Source organism: Gymnogyps californianus, chromosome 3 (genome assembly GCF_018139145.2).
Source record: "Gymnogyps californianus isolate 813 chromosome 3, ASM1813914v2, whole genome shotgun sequence".
In the NCBI taxonomy this organism is placed as follows: Eukaryota; Metazoa; Chordata; class Aves; order Accipitriformes; family Cathartidae; genus Gymnogyps; species Gymnogyps californianus.
Window position 1 is genome coordinate 120,058,580 of NC_059473.1, and position 23,775 is coordinate 120,082,354.

A 23,775-nucleotide genomic window follows, 5' to 3' on the forward strand; every position below is an offset into this window, starting at 1 on the left:
TCACTGGGAAGCCGCATTCAAAAGACAAAGTAGCAGCATCTGTCTCTGAGTCCCTGAGGCAGAGGAGGAAGCTTTTGCTATGTTGCACCTGAGAATTTACAGTCTCTGAAGACACAAACTGGCATGACACAGAGCTGAACAAACAACGGAGGGAGAACGGTCCTAGAGCCGTGGCACTCTGCTGAAAAGTTGGGTCCTCAGTATTATTTCAGAGATGTTTACAGAGCAGCAGTCTTTAACCCCAACTGGTGAGCAGCAGTGGTGTTGGACGGTAAGGAAACGTGAATGTTTGCTCTAGAAATGTAGAAGCAGAAATAAATCTTATTTCCTGATCTGTTTCTTGTCCCCAATGATGTTAGACAAGACTATGAATTTCAGGTATGCCCTTCAGCTTTCTGTCCTCATTTTTGCTGCACTCTGCTGTGGATGTTGAGGAAGGATTGCTCAGGCCCTATGGAACTGACGGTCACTTGCTCAGCTTCACCGATGGAGGTACACTTTGGAGGCCCAGCACCCATCCCCTGCCAGCTCATCTTTGCTGATGTACGTGGAATCATCTACATTCAGCAAAGGATCAACAGGATTTCCTTCACACCTTAGTATCCTCTGTCGTGGACCTTCATCTCTGTTTTACCTAGAGGATTTTTTCACCTGCCTAAAGCCAGCTCAGGCCACCAGCTTGTCATCATGATGATGGAACCAAGTTTACACCAGCTGAGAAGTTTCTGTCCAAATCAGCTGCAGCCGATGAGGAAGTATTTCCCTTGTGTTTCCAAAACAAACTCACCCTTTGGCCATCTTCAAAGTCATTGAGAAGAATCTGCACGTTTGCCACATCCAGCAGCTTCAACAATTCTGCCGGTGCCTGCCGTGTCGGATTGTGAGTCTCAGCGCATAGACGTACCTGCTGACATCAGCGTGGGATGAATGCAAAACTGCAGCCACCTCCAGACTCCTGGCAAAGTCTCAGCGGTGCTGAGCTGGCCAGGCAGAGAGAATGGGAAACTCCAAAATTCCCTAAGTGACCTGCAGGGGTGAAAGAAGAGCCATAAGACAAGCAAGTTTCCTAAAAAAGCCCTGCAATCCTCTCGTAAGGGCTCTTGGACTGACATCAATGACCAGGTGGAAAGACGTTGGATGTGGAGACCCAAATGCCATATGCAGAGCAGAGGAGATTCAGAGAATCAGTGAACACTCTCTGGTTACCAGATATTCACATGCTCAGCTTGTCCCTCCCTGATTCCCTGCCTGAGCCCCTGTTCATACAAAAGCAGATCAATGGAGAAAACAGCGACCTGACCCAAGAGATGATCAGCGGCGGCAGCAAACAGGGTGGAATTTCAGCGCTGGAGGATTCCCAGGAACTGGACAGTCAGCAGAAGCAATGCTATAAAAGCTAAGAAAGACGTATCTTAATTATTCTGGCTGTGCAACTGAAACAACGAGGAGCTTGATAGAGGGCACAGTTAGGAAACATGCTGGGATGTCAGCCTTCTCCGTGTCTTGGCACAGAAGGGAATGCGTTTTGGTCCTGGCGCTGCGAGTACTGATTGCAGGCGTGGTGTCTGCAGACAGTAACAAGCCAATTAGGAAGTGCCCGATAGACCCGCTCTAAACGAGGAGAACCAGTAGGCAAGTGTAGGGTGTAATGCACAAGGAACTCGCGCAAGATACACAAAGGGAACCAGAGTTCAATCTTTCTTTTCCTTCCCCTTTCTCTTCAGGCCCCACCGCGTTCTCTCTGGTTGCCAGCAGACAGTATTGTACTTGTTGCCTACAGGGTGGACCTGAGTAAAGGGCGTTGTACGATAAATCCAGGACTGAGGGCAGGCTGAGTTAATCCAGAAATCAATTGAAACTGGATGTCGTTTTGGAGTAGTCAGTGGCGGCACCTGGTGAATACTGGTGTGCCTGTGGCCCCTGCTCGGGTGGTTGCTCAGGGTCCCTGGAGAGCCAGATGTCCCTGGAGAAGTAATAAAGACTAATAGGAAAGAGGGACTTGGATCTCATGGGACAAACCGGGGACAGAGTAGGCAACAGGTTTAATCCATCAAACCCATTTTGTGTTGGGCATAGACCACTACTGGAAGATGATTCTTCCCACTGCCAGCTGGGGTTGGAATCGCACTACACACACACAAAAAAAGGAGCTGCTAGGGGTAAAGGAAGCACAGCACCTGCCCACATTAGAAGAAACAGGATGGAAGAAAAAACCTCCTCACTTTCCAGCTTGCTCCTGTACCTCTCCACTTTTCCTCTTCACTTGTTTCGTTTGGAAAACTCACAGCTGGTAGCTGAGGATGAATGACTTGATTTGTTCCTGAAGTGTAACACTCCCACTGGGGATAATGCAATGGAACATGGTGGGACGTTGGCAGCAGAAGCTATACTTGATTTTTAAGGTTTCTGGCTTCAAGAAGCTTTGATTTTTTAATGTCTTTGATGCTGGGCTGTGAGAAGCCATTTACTTGGTGGTGTGTTCTTGCATTCTGCAGAATGGAAGAGACAAGGATCTTTGGATGAGATGATTTGTCATCTACTGGTCTACGTGGTGGTTGCCACTGGGCTTTGTGGCTTTGGCTTTCTTCCCTTTCCTTCCCCCTTGCTAACAAGAGAGCAACAAAAAACAAGGAAAAAAAAAAAAAGAGGTGCTGACAGTAAGTAAGTAAAACCATCCAAGATGAATTTCAGAACACCTGAGAAAAGGTGTTTTTTCCTGAAAACAATGAAAGTGATTTTTAAAACTGAAAGAAAACCTCCGTGCAGCTCAGTCCATTTTAACTGCAACTGCTCTGTGGCTGCTCAGTGGCCATGGGAACGGCATGGGGTCTCATGCTACTGGGAGAAGCTTCTAATAGAGCTTCCCAGCAGAGCCACCAATAAAGCTGCCCCAAGGCCAGCGGACCAATCTGAAGATGACATCATCCCTCGAGGCTTCAAATTATTGCTTAAAAACTCCCACGGCAGTTTTTCAATGCCATTAATTTAGTCTCCACCTTAACGCTTGCCAGCAGCCAGAGGACTACCACGAGCACAGACCTCAAGCAGAAACGTGAGAGCTCTGAGTGAAGGTGGTTATCAGCTCCTTAACTTCACCCAAGCATCTGGCTGACCTCATGGGAGACCCCGGCACTGAGATTCCTGCTGAGCTGCAGACCTTCGTTGGGAAGCTGCTTTGAAAGGGGACGATCCTCTGTTGTCCGGTCGGCATCGGCGCTCAGTGCTACTGCTGGATGTTTAGGAATGTTATACATATGAAGAACATGATAATGCTGAAAGAAATTCCAGATACATTCCATGGACCATATGGATAATACCTGTAATTAGAAGATACATTAGAAGATAGAAGTAATAAGCTATTAACTACACATGACAATTAGACACATTATAGATAATGACCATCTTAGTGTACAACCAGCATAGCAAAGTGTACATCTGAAAATGTGCTTATGAGGAAACTCACATTTTCCTAGGCTAATTCGTTTTTGTGACATTGAAAGGGTAGTTTTATTGGAGCTTTTTATTTTAATCAGATTTAATTGATAGAATCACGTTGCAAGTTCTTTTAGTGGTTGCTATTAGACCTAAAGGATGCAATGGATAAAAGGACATTCACGTTATTACCTGGTTATTGAATTTTAATTCATCTTTTAAAGTTTAGGGACACTGTAAACAGAACAGAAGTCTCTGATTTGAGATGAAAAAGATTCGAGGTTTTATCTTTTTCAAAGGCACTGAGAGCACAGGCTTTCTTTGTACGGATTTGAACAAAATCCACATTCAATCAAGAACCATCAGAAGTTTCAGTAAAAGAAAATGAAATGAAAAGTCAATACATGAAAATAAGATTTTTAATAACGTTTCATCAAAGAGATTTTGAAAACCATTAGCTGTGCATTTCTGGGCAAAAACCCGAGTGTAACAACGTCTCTCTCTTCAAGATCAAGGGAAATTCCAGCAAGTGCTTTTTGTCTCCCATTGTATATGTGTCCCCAAGCTTATGTACATCAGACACACCATTCCCATCGTCACGGTATCAACTTGTAGCATCTACAACTGTGGACACAGGGAAATTGGCCACAATGAAAACCAAGCTCGGAAAAAGACTTAAAACCAGGTAAAATAGGAACTCTACTGCAAATGCAACTCCCAGAACTCATGCTTTCACACAGCAGGAGCAAGCCTGCAGTTGTCCTGAAGGTAAATAACAATGCATACGAGTAAGACAATGGCTTTAATCAGTTTTGCACTAGTTTCTTCGCTCTTTTTTCAGATGAGAGTTGTTAATTAAACAAAGTTTAAAATCGCTAAGGTTTTGCGCATGTGTGGGTTTTTTTCAAAATGTAATCTTTTCTAACCCTTTTGATGAACTGTCTGGAAGAAGTAAGCTGGTTATCCCACTAAATTTATTCATAAATAATACTTGGTACACTTGTAGCATTACGCCTCACATAACCTATACAAAAGGTTATTATTAACCCATAGTACAGTTCAGCTGAAATAGAAAAAGTACTTAATTTACCAACGGTATCTTAGCAACAGAGCACCAGCCTTAGTTGCAGATTCTGCTAGTTCCTGCTCCCAGCCCCCTGCGTTAGACCACGGTGACTTCCAACTGCTTGCACATCCCTCTCCGAAGCTTTCAGCATTGAAAAGTCAGGTCTCGTTACCATTAGTATTATGCTTGATACATCTTCAGCGATTTGGGCCTGTGTTTAACGTTCAGCTTCGGTGCAGACCAGCCCATAGGTTTAGAAATGACCGCTTGATTAGAAATAAGCAATTCTCTTAATGTAAGGATTGAATTCTTCTGAGATTCCTAGGGTTATATTTCCAATGCAGTATTTGTCCACAGGCACATAACGCACCACGAAGAACTAGCGTAATCCCTTGACCAAACTATTAACAGCTTTTAGTGGGTGACTTGCACTCGCTGTGTCTGCTCTAGTTGCCCAACACGGCAACGCCCCGTGCACATGTAGTTCCCAGTGCTCACCTGGGGAGCTGGAAGAGTCCTACAAATCTGTCTGGTGCAACCTGAGACTGAGCGTGCTTCTGGTGGGAGACACTGTCTTTCGTCAGTCTAGAAATAATACAAATAATAGATAATTCCAAAGTAAGCAGCTAATTTTTATACACTGTTTGGCTGCATAACGGAATTAGAGAAGCAGCATTTGAGGCACGTGCAATTCAAGGCACCCTCTCGGGGTGAACGGGCCAGTGCAGGTGGCAGAGGTTTCCTGCAGAGCCAAGAGCACTCAGCCCTAACCCTTGCCTCCAGTGGGTTAGTGGGACGTTGAAACCAGGAACTGGCATGAAAAAGGACCGTCAGGCAGCTGAGAAGAAACATGGACCATCCCCAGCATCCAGCCTGCTTTGAACACGCACCCAGTGCTGAGGCTCTGAATTCAATGACTTTCTGGTAAGAGTAACAGTGATCGTGAACCACCTCCTGATTAAGGTGACAATGACTGAGAACAGACGCTGGTTATGTACAGGATGAAGCCCACAATTGCCAAATTATTTTACCTGTTTTCCTCCTCCCCTGTTCATCAAAAGCTGTTAACTTCTAGTTGCACCAGAGTGCAACTGAGCCCTCTTTGCAGCTTTCGCTGATGTTGTATCTTTAATATTGTATTTTGTGGACAGAGAATTTTTTGACAGTGGCTAAATTTCCAAATAGGCAATAAAAAAAAAGAGATTATATTAGTCCTGAGACAGCAGCTCCAATTCTATAATCTCATCACTTGATTCCTTCTCAGGCAGTAAGTGCCACTGTGAAAGCCTGATAAACTGCTTCATGTTATCATGCTTTAATTTTATGGGTAGCAGTCTTGGATTACTGTCTTTTCTCCAGTGCTGCAGTCCATGCTACATAAACTTGTGCTGTTTTCGACATTTCACCTTTGCAGTTTCTCTCTCTCTCTCTCACTACAAAAGCCCATAGAACATTTTCTTCTGTCAGCTTTTAAATTGGATGTTCTCAAGGTGACGGGTTATTGGACTTCCCTTCTGCCCATTCAGCACGTATTAGCTATGAAAATTAAAACAGATGTATTGAAGGCAACGTTGTTAACAGTATTGTTTCAAAGGTAATATGGAAAAATTCCAATATGAAGACAAGAGATGTTTAGAAATGTTAACTAACAAACATTTAGTCATTCAAATGTAACTGAAGTAATTTTATGCTGACAACGATGTCCTGGCTCTGGCTGGGATGGAGTTAGTTTTCTTCATAGCAGCCTGCATGGTGCTTTGGATCTGTGACCAAAACAGCGTTGATAACACACCGATGCCTTTGCTATTGCTGAGCGGTGCTTGCACAGCATCAAGGCTTTCTCTTTTTCCTGCTCTGTCCCACCAGCGAGTACACTGGGGGTGCCCAAGAAGCTGGGAGGGGACACAGCTAGGACAGCTGACCCCAACTGACCCAAGGGATATTCCATACCATATGACATCATGCTCAGCAATAAAAGTTACAAGGAAGGAGAGAGGGGAGGATGTTCAGAGTTATGGCACTCATTTTCCCAAGTAACGGTTATACATGACGAAGCCTTGCTTCCCCACAAGCTGCTGCACATCTGCCTGCCAACGGGACATACTGAGTCAACTCCTTATTTTGCTTCACTTGCACGCACAGCTTCTGTTTTACCTATTAAACTGTCAACTCATGAGTTGCTCTTGCTTTTGCCCTTCCAATCTCTCCCCCGTCCTCCACAGGGGAGTGAGTGAGCGGCTGGGTGGGGGCTCAGCTGCCAGCTGGGCTCAACCCACCAACGATGACACACGTGACAGCCACTTCCCCAGCTCCACACACAAGCAAGCAGAGAGAGGCATTATTGGTGGGCACAGGAGGGCAAAAGGGCCTTGCTTCTACACACTATGGATATTCCACATGATCATACTTTGTCCCAAACTCCATAGACCTAAACTAGCGCTTACACCCTTAGTAACACCAGTGCAAAAACACATGCACTTCTGCAGGTGCTATTTCTAAATAACAACAGTGTAATACTTCAGGCTTTGACAGAAGTGAGGAAATGGGGGACAATGAAGTGTTTTCAAGGATTTCTTTATTATGCAAGTTTACTGTCATCTAAAAACACCAACATATTAAAGACCAAGATGGAAACTTTAGCTTGGAAGCTTGTAAGAACACGTTTTCAACCACTGATACAAAGACCTGGTCTATACTGCAACAGGCATGTTTAAAAAACACTGCTCAGTATTAAAAAAAAAAAAAGTTAATGTTTCCAAGGATCAAATAAATAATTTACAGTGATATGCAACAAAAACAATATGGAAATCTAATAGAGATTCGAGACAGACTGTTGTTTAGAATTTGCAGTCCTATACAGTAAATTTGAAAGTCTCCCGTCATAAGACAGGCATTACAAAACCACTGTCAAAAGTTACATGTTACTGCTGGGCTGTTCTGAAGGACTGCTGCTGCTGCCTGAAGTCTTGGAGGAGCAGTCTCTGAGGACTTCCAAAGAACTCGTGATATCCAGACTTTCAGAAGAAGCAGGTCTACACCCTTCTGTAGAAATGATGATGTCCAAAGTTTTGGAAGAACGGGCACCATAGCCTTTCGTACTGGCATCTCTTACGACTATCTCCTGCGTGGATGTAAACATTAACGGAACAAAGCCCTCGCTGTCCGCTGTGAGAACAATCCAAGATGAACCTGTGAAGACATGTAAATGTCTGTTTAGAAGTTTTCCTGTAATTAGGTATGTTTAAGGTATAAAACATATTTCTTCTAAAATGAAAGTTAAATGCTTCTGTATGTTTACAGATTTTCTAGGGGGAAAAAAAAGGTATGGGGAGATACAGGTTGTATAATCTCAAAAATAAAGGACAGTTAACACCTAGGAGAAACAGCTTTCTGACCCATTTTGCCACTAGGAGATGAGACTATAATAAATGCACGCTTCAAATGAGGAGGAATGAAATTCTGAACAGAATTCATAAGCATCCAGACTGGTTTTTAATTAGGTATTCATAAGCTACTTCACAGTGCTTAAGCTGTGCAGACACTGTAAAAAGCAGATATTTATTAAACCAAATGACAAATTAACATCATAAAAACAATTTAGAAACTGCTTCTATTATGTAATTTCAATATAATTAATTCCAATAAATATAAGGAAGAAATACTGTACTGTACTGTCCAAACCCCATGTCTCTGGTCCATTTGCTATTTGACTTCACATCACCATTAGCATTATTTTTACAATTGGAAATCATTTACTGAATCCGAAACACTGACTTCTACCAATTCATATAAACCAGAAAATTTTCATACTTGTATCCGTTAAGTTGATGAAGAAATAAAATAGAGCTCGTGGGGGGGTCAGGGAATTCAGAGAAACACTTCCAGCTGTTTGTAAATGTACATTATGTAACTTCATGTCACAAGTAAGGTCAGGAGAAGATTGTAGCTTAAAAGCACGCAACCCTTTAATCTTTTGGTTTAATATCTCATTTGGACCAAACTTTAAAATCAACACAATTCAGGAATTTGAAAATACCATTCCTACTTTGCCCATTTATCTAGTAATATTAGTAAAATTAATAAAGAAACCTACTATAACACTGTTTGCTTTTAAAATTTATCTAGTAAGGCTAGTCATATGCATGATGATTACTCATTCCTGGGTAACCAATTCTGTTAAGTTTACATTTTTCAGCTAAAAATGAGAAGTCGAAACTAATGCAGGTAATGGGGACATTTTTCTTGGCAGAAAGAGAAGCTGTTCGAGTCTTATAGCTCAAAATAAAATTCCAGTCTGAAAAATTAAGAGATCAGTATCTGCAAAACTGCGTACTGTTATCACTGGGTATATCACACGTTTCTGGGTTGTGCCACAACATTATCAAAATAGTCACTGTGTTTCAATGCAGGTAACTGATCCTGCAATAGGAAAACTACTAAACTAATGTAGGACAGTGGTAAGAACCTTTTCAAGATTCAATTGCTTGTGAATTATCCGACTACAGTTTTATCTAGGTATTGGAATACTGAATATATTCCAACAACTACTTTAAGAAAAATAAATCTTGCACAATTGTAAGAACAGCAGCCTTAAGGCTTTGAGATAGTTGCTCAGTAATCTGCAAGTAGGCAGACAGCAGACACGGTAGGCCAGTAGCTGGAATATAGTACCAAGAATATCTGTAGTAGTGAGAGATCTGTGCCAAAAGTATGCTTTCTGCCTCTGCCAAAAGTGAGACACTTAGAACTGACACATACACAGGCACACCGGACGTGCATGGGATGAATGGGTAACAGCAGAGAAGAGCACAGCAATAAGAAACACAGTTTTCTTCACAGCAAAAACTGAAGCGAAGTGCACTGCTAGAATTTATAGAGCTACTTTTGTGTTTATAAAAAACTATAGGATTTCTTAAAGGAGACCAGATGCTGGAACTACAGATTAAAATATAGAAAACTGTATTGCAAAACCACCAGTCAACTCTAAGCTCCTCATTACTCAGGCTTCTCTATTTAGAATAGCTGAAAATGTAAATAAAATACTGGGTGACAGTAATTTTCCTGTATAGCTAGCTACTTGATAAAGGGTTATCAATACATAAAAGTTTGTTAATTTTTTTTTTTATAATGTAAAGAGTCTTCTCAGTAAAAGCCCAGAGAAGAATCGTTATAAAACAAATGAGCAAACTTTTATTAATAATCTTTCATTATTTATTCCTTGGTGTTTTTCCAGAGGGGATTAGGCACATTGCTGCTGCTCACTGAGAATGTTGCATGCGTTTAAAGTGTTTGTATTATTGGATAATTAAAACATACCATGTTGCATTTCTACAAGAGAGAGATTGAATATCTGCTGGACTATATTTAGACGGAGTTTACCACCGCAAAGAATAACAGCTCGTCTTTCATCTGAATCACTTCTGGAAAGCTGCTTCTGTAAATTCAAGAAAGAATCATTACATACCATGATGTATATTTAAGCAGAGATGTCAAAATGGCATTAATCAAAACAGGATCACAGACACGCCTTCAACTACACCATTTACAGAAAGTCAAATGCTACATTCATTCAGACCCATTTGCAAGATTTATACTTTAAAGTCTCAGCTCTCAAAGAGATGATCTGTGAGTGATAGCAGCAAGTAACTGTGCTAATTCAGCATGCGTCAGAACAACAGAAGAGGAAATCATACACTGCTGCTGAAGAAACCATGAGCTTCATCCACAGCGCAATCCTGACTCTCATCCTACCACCTGCGAGGGACATTCTCCTGGGGAGTCTGTAAAGCTGCAGGTTTTCCATCCTCCCCCCTCCCTGATCCACAACTTAAGAAGAGGTGAGAACTCCTGCCTATGAATGTTTGGGATGAGGAACAGACTAACAAATTGGAAGGGCTTGTTTGTCTCACCTCTGACCATCAGTGCCCCAAGCCTTCAAATCCAAAAACCATCTTCAAAAAATATCCCCCACGGGGCAGAGCAAAGCATTTTTAAAATCTGCAAAAGATGAGTTGTTACCAAAACTACAAACTCTGTCTTTGCGTAGGATAAAATTCACACAACCATTTCAGTTCCCAGGGAAGCCCTGATACCAACTCTGGCTCATGACAAAAACACGATAAAGTAAATTCTGACTCCTTTTCCATGCCGTGGATGGACCCATCCATCCGCAAGGAGGGCATATGGTGGAGGGGAGATTGGAGATGCACACGTGCTCTTTGCCCCCTGCACTGATAAACTCTGCCCTCTCAAAGACATTGCTTATTTGGGACATTTTGGGTTTCCTCAACATTTTGTAAAATACAGCTAACAACTTGGGCAGTAGAGAAACAATCAGGGCTCAGCACACGAGGTGAGGATCCCCGTTCGCCTGTTAACAATTTCTGAATCAAATATACTCTGACTAAACTTAAAACACAGCATTTTCTGCCAGACTTTCCAGTGTCACTTGTAATTCAAAAGGCAAATGCTTTTCTTGCCACAAATCATCAGTGATCAAAATATGTAGGTAAAATTGTAGCATTACTTTAATTTGCGAAGCACCCCCACACAAGTGTAGCTAATCTAGCTCTTGGAACACCAAGACAAGCTGATATGTAACTCAGTTTCAAACTATATGTAAAGAGAGCTGAATATAAAAACGTAACAAAAATTTGTGCTACCTCAAATTAAAGTAGGCTTCTAAACCAACACCTCAGATAAACGAGACACCAGACTTGCCAACGGAAACTTTCACTTTTCAGAGTAATGCCCCATATATAATTAAGATTTAAGAGAGCTAGAAAAATTAGAGTTATTACAATTATTAAATGTTTACAATGGAAAACAGTGAGGAGAGTGAGGGAATAGGATCTAGGACCTAAGAGTTCAATGCTACAAAAGTTGAGAATAATAATTTTTTGCAATAATAAAGCTGAAAACTAAGAGCTTATTGAAAGGAAACCAGCAGTTTAAATGACTTGGAATACTGACTAAGGTTTATTCATCTGAATTCTAGAAGAGACCTAGTAGATTTGTGCCATGTTTTGATAATCAGGTAACTTACGCTTTCTAGCATAAGATTTGGAAGTGCCTTCTTTCAGCCAAGGAAAGTGTCTTTCCATGAAATTTGATTTTAAATCCATTTTTAAGCTATGTTAATGGAATTATCTGTTGTTTCCCTAAGGGTCTCTTTCCTTTTCAGATGGTGCTCTCAATCCTAATTAGCAACATTCAGTTTCAGAGCCAAAGCATTTCTGGTTTTTTGTTGCAGTCTCCACTTAGTTGTCCTCACAGGAGGGCGGGAGATTGATACCAATTCCCATACATGGAAATTGTCACTTGTCTAAATTTCTAAAATTGTTGTCTAGGAAAAACATTACCTTCCTAGAACTTCATACAAGTCCTTAATTGCGCAACTGAACTGTCCTGCGTGGGTTCTCTGGAGTCCCACCAGCCTCCGTGCAGAAGGAGAAGGTACGCCTGCCTAGGTCAGAGCCAGCGAGCTCAGTCCAGCGCGAGGTGGGGACAAGGAGCTGCACATTCCCAAATATTACACCGCTTTAAAAACACTGAAAGCCTGCAGAGTAATGGGACTTGTAACATTAGTCCCACCTACAGGAACAGGATGCAAATCTAATCCTATTGACCACTACATGATAATGGTCTTTCTTTTCCAGAAATGCTCTGTTTTTACCACTGGTACAGATAGCTGTGCAAGAATGAAAGCACTACTACAGCATCCATCTGAAATGGCAATAATTTTAGGTCACTTTTTAAACTAAACTTAAACTAATGTATCTGAAATTTCCCTCATTCTATCTCCCATCAGAGAAAAATACAAATACATAGTTTTAAAAGAACTGTAAATAGGGACTGAGATGCAATTACAGGAAGACTAGGGAAGGACAACAAAAGCAAGGCAGCTTACGTAAAGCTTAAATAAGTATAACTAAGACTCCAGTCAGATTCACCTGCATGCAGCGAGATCATTCATATGTACCGAATTTGCACGTACTAAACGTTCATAGGATGCCATCCTTCCTGCACGTAATCTGACAAGAGTTCGTGTTTTAAATCCGTACAAAGAACATACATCCATAAAGAGATTTTATCATTAAGGCTTCCAATATTAAAATTACCTGGCAGGTGATGTTAATAAAAGAGGGTTCCTGAGAAGATGGGTACACCGGAAGACTTCTCTTCCCAGATTTTAGCAGCTCAGTTAATTCACAGAGATGATGCTGTAATTCTGTGAAGTTACCAGACAGTTTTTCTACATTTTTCGAAAAGTAACTTGCCTCCTTTTCACTTAATAGGTTATTCTTGTAAGAATTTGGTACTTTGGAAGCTGCATCTGCCTGCCTTTTTGGAGATGTTGGCTTGTTCGAAAACACCAGCGATGTGGCAGGCAGTGCCACAGTCCGATTAACTGGTTCGGCATCGAGAGACTCAATAGCTGGAGGAAAATTCATGGAAATCTTTTTATCTTTGAGGTCACTCATGTTCAACAACAAGCTTTGTTCATAAACAGGACTCTTAATTTCTTCAATGAGTTTCCTTCTGCTGGTAGGGGACTGAATGGCAGCACGATCTGGTATCAAGAGTCCACGGCTGAGAGGGTGAACATCTGTAGAGAGATCATGAGGTATGTTTGAAAGGTTCAAATTGGAGCTCCCATTAACTGATGCAGATGTTGAAGGACCCATTTCAAATATTAGTTCCTTAATCATCAATCGGATCATATATTTGTCCGATCTTGAAGAGGGAAGAAATGCAGGGTCAGTGAATTTTTGCCTTCCAACCAGTATCAGTAACAATTTATTGGTCAAGAAGCACAAACCCTTTGGTTTCTCATTCTTCTCTAGCTGAATTTGTTGAATATTGGGTAAATTGGACGAAGTCAGTGAATAGACTAAAATAACATTACAAGTATTGGAGGCAACTGATACAGTTTGAGTTTTGGGGTCAAAAGCCATTATATCAGGAACCAGAATGCCTGGGATGCTAACTTTTTTGGTAGAGGTAACCTTTCTTTCAAAAGTCACCAAGATGAGATGTGAAGAATCTTGGCCACTTCCCGTTAGGTAGTCCTTGGGCCTCAGATGAAGAAGAGGACTGGAATCAGCACCCTGCTTGCTGGAAAGTATGTGAGTTAGATCCACAGGAGATGTAACAACAGACAAGGGCTTCTCAGAGTCCAGTGACTTTTTCCCCCCATCCATGGAATACTCCTCCTCGCCGCATAAGCTGGACTGCGAGGGGAAGGACTCTGTTTCAATGCTCGATGGAACTTCAAATGCAACACCAGCATTTAAGCCACAGATCTTGTCTAGAGGAAGCTCAGTGGCAACAGCAACTTGGAAATTCAGAGTAGCTTCCACAGCACAGATGTAGCCTCCCACATCAAAGACTGGGCAAAAAGAACAAGCATTCAGTGTTTTCTGAGCATCGTCCCAAATGTAAGAATGAAGGGCACTGCCTACTCCAACTACGAAGCGATTGCCTTCCTTCGTCCAACAAGCGCAGTGGATGAGACCGCTGCCTTTAATATCTGCTTTAATTCTGGAGTTGTTGAGATGAACAGAGTGTAAGACAGAGGCATCCCGTGTAGTTAGCACAGCCAAGATCTCCTTCTTTGGATGCCACACGCAGCCTTGGGGGAGCACTGGAAACGGCTCGCTGATGTCGCATATCTGAGAAACTAAGAGCTTATTTCTTTCTGTAACATTAAAACAGAGCTGCCAAATGGTGATATGCTTTTTATGTTGAACAGCGAGCAGAGCTGGGGCATCAGGGGGACACGGGCCCCAGTAGAGTCCATGGACATGTTCAAACTGACCAACAACACTCGAGTCACCAAATTTTGGTTCTCCATTATGAAGGTGTAAAGAAGTTAGTATCACCTGTTTCCCATCTGTCCAGGCAATACCATGCACAGGGTGAATTGCTTGGTATAAGGCATTGAGGCCAGTTCTCAGAAGCTTCGCCTTTCCTAGCTCCATGATTTTTAATGTGAGACATCTAAACAAATTAGAATGAAGAGAAAAAAATAATTATTGTAGAGGATAGAGGACAACACCTGTACAACTGTTTGGCTTATGACCCTGCCAATGCTGGACTCTTCCTTCCAGTGAAGTCAATATACACATAATGTTCATCTATGCTTAATCCCCAACCCTAGAATTTTTTGTTTATGATGTTTCCACAGTGAAATGCAATTTTAAGAGAAAGAAACTTCGCTGTTTACATCGGCTTAGTCTGCTGCATTTTCATCGCAAGACCAGTCCTTTCATTCTAATCGACAGGTTGCTGCTTCTCAGAATATTTTCGAATGACTTCAGTATTAAAAATTTTCAAAATATCGCCTCTCACTCTCAGCTTCATGGACCATTTGTGATCAGATAAAGTAATCCCTTACAAATATAACCAGGCATTAATGTATTATCTACAAATCTGATCCCGTATTAAGTGGGTGAGAACGAGGCATTGGTATGGTTATTCCACAAAGCTCTCTAAAAAGGCAAATGCAATTTTGAAGAAAGTTAGGATCAAAGCAGATTTTTCCAAGGAAATGAATGAGAAAAGAATTTAAAAGAACTTAGAACACAGGAGGGGGACAGATCCATCTACCTCAGGCACGAGCCATACTATGATAGCGTATGAATGACTCACAATCTTCAACATCCTCTAATGCAGTGATTTTTTTTTTTTTCTTTTCCTAAGTGATTCAGCACCTTTTTGTCAAAGTTTGCAAACCACCTTGTAGCTCACTACTGTTTGTTGGGTAGAAGGGATGAAAGCAGCAGGCATCTGACTATGCCTGCAGACTAGTATTTCTAGCTACCTAAATATCCATACAAAAATATATACACATTTTTAAATGCCTTTTTTTTTTTTTTTTTAATATCTGCAGTAATTCTGGGGACATTTTTATCATTTGGATACTGCTTTAGGAGTACTTATTTTCATAGTGTCCTGCAAAGTAGAAATTGCTGTTTTATACATAGAAAATAAAACGACAGAAAACCTTTATTCCACTGTTTTTAAAAAATGGGTTACATGATTTGCCTGATGTCTCAAGAGAAGCCTTTTCAGTTCTCTCTACATAGCATAACAGCTTCAAGAGGGAGAATGGGAAACTGCCAGCAATCATTATTCTCCATAATCTGTAACCAGGTGTCTGGGACATTCAGAAGCCATATGCAAGGCACCAAAACTTCAGAAGGGTTCAGGATTTTACACATATTTCTACTTTTTGAGCTGTGAACAATGCCTACTCTGTGCACAGAAGCCAATTCAAAGGAATTGATAGTTTCCTCACTTAAGATTCTCCATAGGATTTGGCTCAGCTGCAAAGCCATGGCACAGAATAAGTTGCAGCTTCAGCAGCAAACATGAAAAACAAGAAGAAAGTGTTTGAGAAAGTCGAACTGTCAAACTGGAAGGGTTTATCACAATGTACAGGGCCTGGCACTACTCAGTATTTTAATTAACTATTTGTGGATGACCCCAAACTTGGAGGAAGGGGATTGGAAGAGCAGATTTCAGAGACTAAAATTAGATAGAAAAAGTTATGTTATGATGATCAAGATAACTTCTTCTCAAACTAATAACAAGTGCAAAATAATATACTTAGTAAAGAAAAAAAAATAATCAAAACATGGATACCTCTTCAGGAATAATTCCCTGGGTAGCAGTATAGCAAAAAATGATCTGGCTTACACTGGATCACAAATTGAATATTTCAGTAAAGTGAGAATGTTGCCAAATAAGACAGTATCATTCTGGAATGTTTTTAAGAGGGATGCCATACACAAGGGAGATAATTACCCCACTTCCTCAGAGCTAACAGTATCTCCACCGGAGTACTGCGCCTAGTTCTGAGTTTACCAGTCCAAGGACGATGGAAATGCTTAACAGAGCTCAGGGACCAGAGAAACATGAGAAGTGGGTTCACTCAGTTTGGAGAGGATTGTGAGTGGAAACTTGCAAACACCCACCAGTCTGCTGACAAGAGAACACTGATCCATTGTTCTCCAGGTCTACTCTGGATAGCGAAAGATAATAATCAGCTTAGTTTCAACAAAGGAGATTTAGGTCAGCTACTAAGGAAAAATTCTAACTATATATGATAACTAAGCATTGAAGCAGGTTACCTTGGAGAGGGGGAGAAGGCACTCCATGAATTCAATAATCTGTAAGAGCCAATTAAGTAAATGTCTGTCAAGGATAAGTTTAAGTACACTGGATCCTGCCTCACGGTAAGAGAGTACTCGAGATACTTCCCAATCAACTTCTCCATCTACCTGGCTCTCCTCTACACTCCAGTGTAGCCGACCTCAATCTCATTAAGCAATTGCCACTTACAGGAAAATCAAAATGTTAGTTGTTCGTTCTTTAGTACTCTGAATCACACGTACGCTGCTGAGCAATATTTACTAATGGAAGGGAGATGATAACGTGCCTCATAAGATATGCTAAGACACTAAGCCTCCTGGGCCATCTGGCTAGTTTCCTGTGATACAAGAGACATTTTACGCTATCCCCAGCGGACCTGGAAAAGCCAAAGCGGCAAGACACCCACTGGCCATTGCACTCCAGCCACCTTGTGCCCAAACCCCCGTCACTGGGCCCACCACCGCTCCCAGCTGCACAGGCCACGGTGCTCAGGGTGTCGAGGTGTGCCGCCACCAGCGAGGCTCCCGCCAACCGCCTCCTTACCGGCGGGCAGCCCCCTGCGCAGCCGCCCCGGGGCCTCACCTCACGCCCTCGCACCCTCCCCGGCCCGGCAAAGGCCGAGCTCCCCTGGGGCAGGTGTCACGCTACTGCCACAGCAGTGCGGGCGGGCCGGGATGCTCGGTGAAACACGGCGCCTGTCCCCAGCCCCTCCGGGCAGCCGGCGGGGCGCCGAGGAGAGGCTGCGGGGGATCCTCCGGCAGCCGCCGCCGCGGCGGGGCACCGGGCGGCCATGGCAGGGGGCAAGAGAGAGCGCCCAAACCCGCCCGCCCGCGCCGCTTCTCTCGCACCGCCACCTGCCCGCACCAGCGACCCGCCGCTCCCTGCGCGGGCCCGCCCGCACCGATATTCCCCACCTCCCTCAGCGACCCGCCCGCTCCTTCTCCTCCGCGCCACAGCCAGCAGCCTCACCCGCCCGGCGGCTCAGCCCGGCTCCGGTGAGGCGGTCCCCGCGGCCGTGCAGCGGGACGCGACGCTTGGCTGTGGCGGGCACCTCCCGGCCACGGCCCGGCCCAGCCCAGCCCCGCACCGCCCGGCCACGGGGGACGAGTAGCGGCGCTCTAGCCGGGCACGCCTGAGCTCTATGACCCAGCAGGCGGCGCTTACAAGGGGCGAGCGCTAGAACTACAGCTCCCAGGAGGCAATGGGGCGGGGCAGTGACGTGCTCTCCCGTGTGTGTGCGCGCGCCGCGCCGCCCCGCCCCTTCCCCCCCCACCGATCCCGCGGGTGGCGCGAGCGGTCTCCTCAGGGCGCCTCAAGGGTCGCCGCCGCTGAGGGGGCCGCGGGCGAGGTGACAGGGGCTGGTCCCCTCCATCGCTCCCGGGGGCGGGGTGGGGGGGTTCACGTACCGTGTGACATGTCCGACCCGCGCCCCCCTGGCGTGGCCGTATCCGTGTTGGCTCTCGGTGAGGCCTGAGAAGGGGCCAGAGGAGAGGGGAGACGCGTTCAGGCGGGAGGCCGTTGGGTCCCCGGTGTGGTGTATCCCATCGCGGGAGGGGTGCCTGGTGATTCAGACCAGGCAGCAGCGTGCCTGGCCTGGCCTTGCTCCCAGGGGTCGCTTCACCCCACCTGGGGCCGGAGGGTGGTAAGATAGATAGCTCCTACGACCTGGCAGATATGACACTGGTCTGAACGCGAAGCCTGCAAGTTTCAAGAGTTATTTGGATTGTTCTGCACAAGATAAAGATGCAAAATGAGATATGTGCTTGCTTTGTTTTGTGTTCAGTTTTTTTTTTCCTTGGGGGTCACATTTAAGCAAAGAAAGCATATAAATATGATACAGAACTACTCCAGTACAACTTCTTTGGTCCTGATTTATTGCATCGGGCATAACTTCTTATAAGTCTCTGAGGCCTTTTTAAAGTTAGTTACATTGCAAGACTGTGCCACTTTGTTACTACTTAGTACTGCAGAGCAGTCTGATCATCGTACAGTTTTTGAAGCCCATACTTTTGATAGGATGTTGAAACACTGGAAAAGGTGCCTTAAAGAGCTGCCAAAGGGGTGAAAAAAATGCTTGAAATGGTCGCAAGGTCAAATATGTAAGTAGCTCAAACTTTACTGAAAGAAGAACGCTAGGTGGTGACTTGGCTATATTGCATGAGTGCCTTCACAGAGTTCTTTTAAGTTAGTGAAGTTTAAAAAGAGCCATGGATGAATTCAAATATGTAAGATACAGCTGTGAGTTTGCAATTACTGGAACAAACTACCAACAGAGCAGATCCTCTACGTGCATCTTCAAGTTAAAACTTGGTGACTTTCAGGGACATATTTAAATGCAGATTTTGCCTCAGTCACAGACAAATTTCTGAGCTCAATAAATGGATTTTAGATTGAATTCAATGGCCTGTGGTGCGCTATAGGTGAGGATATCTATGTATCTGTGGGATACAAGCTAAATTCCATGTACTGTCTCTATCCAAAAAAGCTCAACATAATTTGACTGTTTTATACCTGACAGGGCACCTGCAAGGTGCTGAAAGGTAGATTGGTGTGTTTGAGAAGACTGCAAGGAGTAGGAACTCTTCTTTTACATGATTATACTGGAAAAGGTTTGTGGAAGAGAAATTCCTGCCATTCAAATTGAAAGAAGTTAGTTTCCAGGTTCCTTTGGCAGCTTGTTCAGCAAAGGAGAAGTGGCATGCGATAGAGACAGGGATGTCTAGAGGTGGAGAACAGGATTTGTTCGAACTCTTGTATTTTTGAAATGCAAGAGAGTCTTTCTGACAGCTTCAGGCACTTGATGCTGTGAGTTGCAGTAAATAAATAAATAAAAAACAGATTTGAGATAATTAATAGATTTCCAAGGTTACATTTTTAGTTTAGAAAGATAAGCAACGGACCCAAATGCCAGCTTTTCTGTCTTGCTCCACAAATACACGCTCTCAGGTGTATGAGAATTTATCAGAAAATGAACAAACACGGTTTTGGTTTCTCCTCTCTATTTTCCTTTTTCTCTGTCGTTAACAACAGACAGGGTGCAACTGTAGAGAGAACAACCCAAAACTAGCCCAAAATTGAAAAGGAAATCTGAAAAATTTCCTGTAGAAATCTACTCTTATGTTCACAATATATGTTAATATACTCTCAGGGTTAGGGCCTTAGTATATTATGCCTCTCAGAGAGGTGAGCAGAGATGAGCTCTGCTTGAGAGATGGCAATGACGATCATTTTATTTGCTCTTGTTCTTTTAGCTCTGGGAAGTACACACTTAGCACAGTTATAAGAACGGAACAGCACTAGGAATTTCTGCTCTCTCTTGCCTGTGCCTGTGTCACACCTGGTGGGTTGGTAAGGGTTGTTTTCCAGTTTTCCAGTACAACTCCCTTCTCTCTACAGGATTGCATATGCTTGAACACTCCAGACTGTTTTACATCAGTTATTGGCATAGAAGGTGCCTGGGGTGCTTGGTCCTGTGCCTCGCAGAGGGTAAGTCGGAGCCTGTGCTTTCAATTTCATTCTCCCTATGGATAACAAATAAGAGTGATGGAACAATACACCACGTAAGGCACTAATGATATGCCCTGTGATTTTCTTAGATTGAAGGTGATGCGGTTTGAAAGTGCTGTCAAGCCATCTATAAATAAGAAAACTTTTGGGGACATGTTTCAGCAGTGAGGCTGGCCGTGCAGCGTTTTTACTCAGTGCCTGTGCACCTGAGCAACCAGGGGGCTTTTCTAGACAGTAATCGTTTGCCAAGTATAATTTTATTCCTGTAATCTCACAAAGAATCTTGTCTAACAGTAATGATTTCACATTTTTCTCTTTTCATATAAATTTAAATTGACCATCCATTTTAATATACAGAAACGAACATTTAAAAATTGTTTTATCAGGTGGAGAGACCACAATTTAAGAATGCCTCAGAAGATATTTTCACATTAAATGTTTATTTTTGTTTCCTATGCCTATAATTATACAAGTAAGTATTTTTAAAGACTTTTATTTTCATCATGTAAATTCTCTTTCATGTATAAATGCTAACTGAGTTCTACAAATGAACTGAAAATATCACCAAAACTTGTAGTTATTTGCAAATCTGTAAAATATGGGCAGTTGTATAATATTTTGATTGAAATGGAATTGTCTTAGCCTACCAGAGTGCCTGGATGGTGTGTAGGTAGTTATTATTACGCCTAGGTGTTTATTTCCATGCCCAACAGTGTGTATCTTATTTGCGTAACCACAGGCTGGTTATTTTGTGATGTAGAACAGCATGAAAATTGCTGTAGGCTACTTGGCCAGCAGCCACGAGCCATGGCTAGTCACACAGCCATGATGTGCATAGCCACAGTGGTTATTTCTCAGTAGCTGTAATGCAAATAATCATCTCTTGTTTTCTTTCTTTTTTTTCCGAGACTTTTCAAGCTGTTTACTGCTGATATTTATGATGCGTGTGTTACTTCAGGCATTTAAATGATGCAGAACCCCTTAGGAGTCGTATATAAGGTAGAAAGTGGGGCAATGAAATTATACAAGGAAAAGTGTTTTAAAAAGCTGAAATTATAGAAATCGTTTCCTATGGTCATGCTCATTTAAAGCACACATTTTGTCTTTTAAAAATATGTTCTTACATTGAGTCAGGCTTATTCTTAAACACTGAACAGTCTCACAAATCTGTTCTCAGTTCCTGCACTGAGATGCATTCTCATAACTTAATTTGTTGTATCATTTGGGTGTCTGCTTTTCAGATTAGTAAGAATATAGGACAGTCTGAGAAAGAAGAGTTATGAATACCTGTTAGAGGGAAAGAATGGCAGGGAAGGAAGGTGAAATGGATATGATGGGGAGACATGCTGTAGAGTTATTATTTATGCACTCTGTAGTTTTTTGTCTTTGCTCTTATTGAATATGTACACATTCAAAGAATATAATGTTATAAGGGAAAAGAATAATTTGAAGATACTTCCTGTTAACTTCATAAGCGTCATGTTTTTAAAAACGTATTTAATCCAGGTTATGGACACTACTGAATGAGCACGTTGATCTGATCATCATATTTCTTAATGGGAAAACTTAATGAGGCACTGTCATGTAATTTAGACCCCTAGAATATGATGTGGTAAAGCCCAAGATCAGTAGCTAAAAGGTATGGATGTTTTATGTGCTTTGTGTTATTAGATTAAAAATGTTTCTTCTTAATTTTGGGAGATGATTAGTAATAAAGATAATATAAGATGAGCAATTTTACAGAAAATTACCTAGATCTGAGTCGATATCGTGCTGTTACAAGAAGGCAGACATCGTTGTGGGATGTGTGAACAGGATCATTGTGTGCGAGACAGATGAGTATCTTGTCTGTTCTCCTTGGCTGAGTAAAGCCAGAAGGGGTCACAGTATTTCCATAGTGTAGGCAAAACTGAATGTTGTGCTCTATAGCGCAAGGTCTTGCAGGGGGTTCCCTGTGGCTCCTGACTTTGGGGAATGGAGAGGATCAGTGAAAATTTGGGGGATTAGGACAGTGACAAAGTGAGTGGGAATTACTGCTTCTCCCTGCAGATTACTGCTTTTCTCTGCAGCAGTAGCTACCACGCCTCTTCTGCTAAAGCAGCTACCACTCCATGTCTCCTGAAGCCTGCCTTAGCAGGTTGGACTTCAGCAGGTCCAACACTTCGCTGGTTGTAGAGACAAAGGAGACGCAGGCTGTTGTCTAAATTTTCAAACAGTTGATTGTTATCTACACTGGGAAGAAGGCATGGTCAATGTAGAAAACTCATACAGGAATGTTTTGTCACCCCCTGCAGTTGTTCACGCTGTGACAGCCTACTTTTTCTGTATGTAAAAACCTACACCAGTGCTTTTTCTATGTCTGAAACAGGCCTTCAACTAAATTCTACTAACTGTGCTGCAGTTTAAGAGAGATACTGAATGCTAGCATAGGGCAGAGTAACGAGAGATCCAGGGTGGATGTCTATGAGAGAAACTGAAGGAGTGGTGTTGCTTAGAGAAAAGAAGACTAAAGGGAGACGTAATGGCCGTAACAGTTTTCAAGTATTTAACAGACAGCTGCAAAAGACAAAGGACATAAAGCGTGAATAGTCAAAATCTCTGCTTTGGGGCAGGAAAATGGACCTTCCAGTCCACTAGCATAAAGCTCTATGACAAACTAATGTACTTACTGTGTACCATAAATAACATGCAAAACCAATATAACATCATGTATATTAAAAATGAGATAGCCTTTTGAGAGTCTTTCCATTTTAAAATTGATTTGGGTAAAACAATTGTGTTGTAAATAAGGATTTTTGATATGACAGTGTTCCTTTGGAATAATCTTTCCAAGGACATTTTCAGGCATACCTCTTCAGAACAAATAATATATTCTTTGAAATTACACATCCTTGTAACTGTGGTTAGTCCGGAACCAAGCGAATATACAGATCACATCCTTACAGATATTTAACAATATCATGTGAGAGAGATTGTTCAAATCTTAGTCTTTCTAGTAGGCACCTGGCATTCCCTTTTACTTGTGCCACCATATATAGACACCTTTTCTCCTTCTCTATAAATCTTGCTGTGAGAACCCTTTCTTGTGGCAGTAAACAATTCAGTCCTAGATACTTCTTTCTCCTACTGTTGCGTTTTCTATTTTCCTTTTATGTAACCAATCTGCAAAAGCACTACTTGCATTTTTGCTACTTCTTAGGTTAATCCTGCATTTCAGGCACACTGTTATCATGCAGTTTTCTTTTATGCTTTTAACAGGTACAACTGTTTTGAGATAACAGTGTGTCAATGAAGATCAGTGTTGCTACATTTTGTGCTGATAGCAATATCATTGATATCTAAATAAAATGTTAATAAGGAAAGGTAGACATGGAAATGGAGATGACAGCTATATACAAGTTACATGAGCATAAGAATATTTACAAACTGGGTCTGAAATCGTGACTTGTTTGAAGTTCAAGGGAAATTTTGACGATAATTTGCAGTGGAGCCAGTATTTTGACTTATACTTTTTTTGACTTATTTGACTTATTTTTAGGTGAACTGAGTTTCTGAGGGAAGGATAACAAGGGAAACAATTAGCATCATACTTATAAATCAAGTTGTGACCA

The 23,775-nt window shown here is 42.3% G+C and overlaps 1 protein-coding gene across 1 annotated transcript; it reads right to left on the minus strand.

The window, feature by feature from the left end:
* Positions 1–7,062: 7,062 nt before the first annotated feature.
* Positions 7,063–17,681, minus strand: LOC127014144 (WD repeat and coiled-coil-containing protein). Its single transcript, XM_050893284.1, has 4 exons — positions 17,627–17,681; positions 12,619–14,500; positions 9,815–9,932; positions 7,063–7,687 (listed from the first exon to the last, which is right to left on the minus strand). Exons 2-4 carry the CDS (start codon positions 14,479–14,481, stop codon positions 7,413–7,415), a joined length of 2,256 nt encoding a protein of 751 aa, XP_050749241.1. The 5' UTR covers positions 14,482–14,500; positions 17,627–17,681; the 3' UTR covers positions 7,063–7,412.
* Between the last annotated feature and the right edge of the window lie 6,094 nt (positions 17,682–23,775).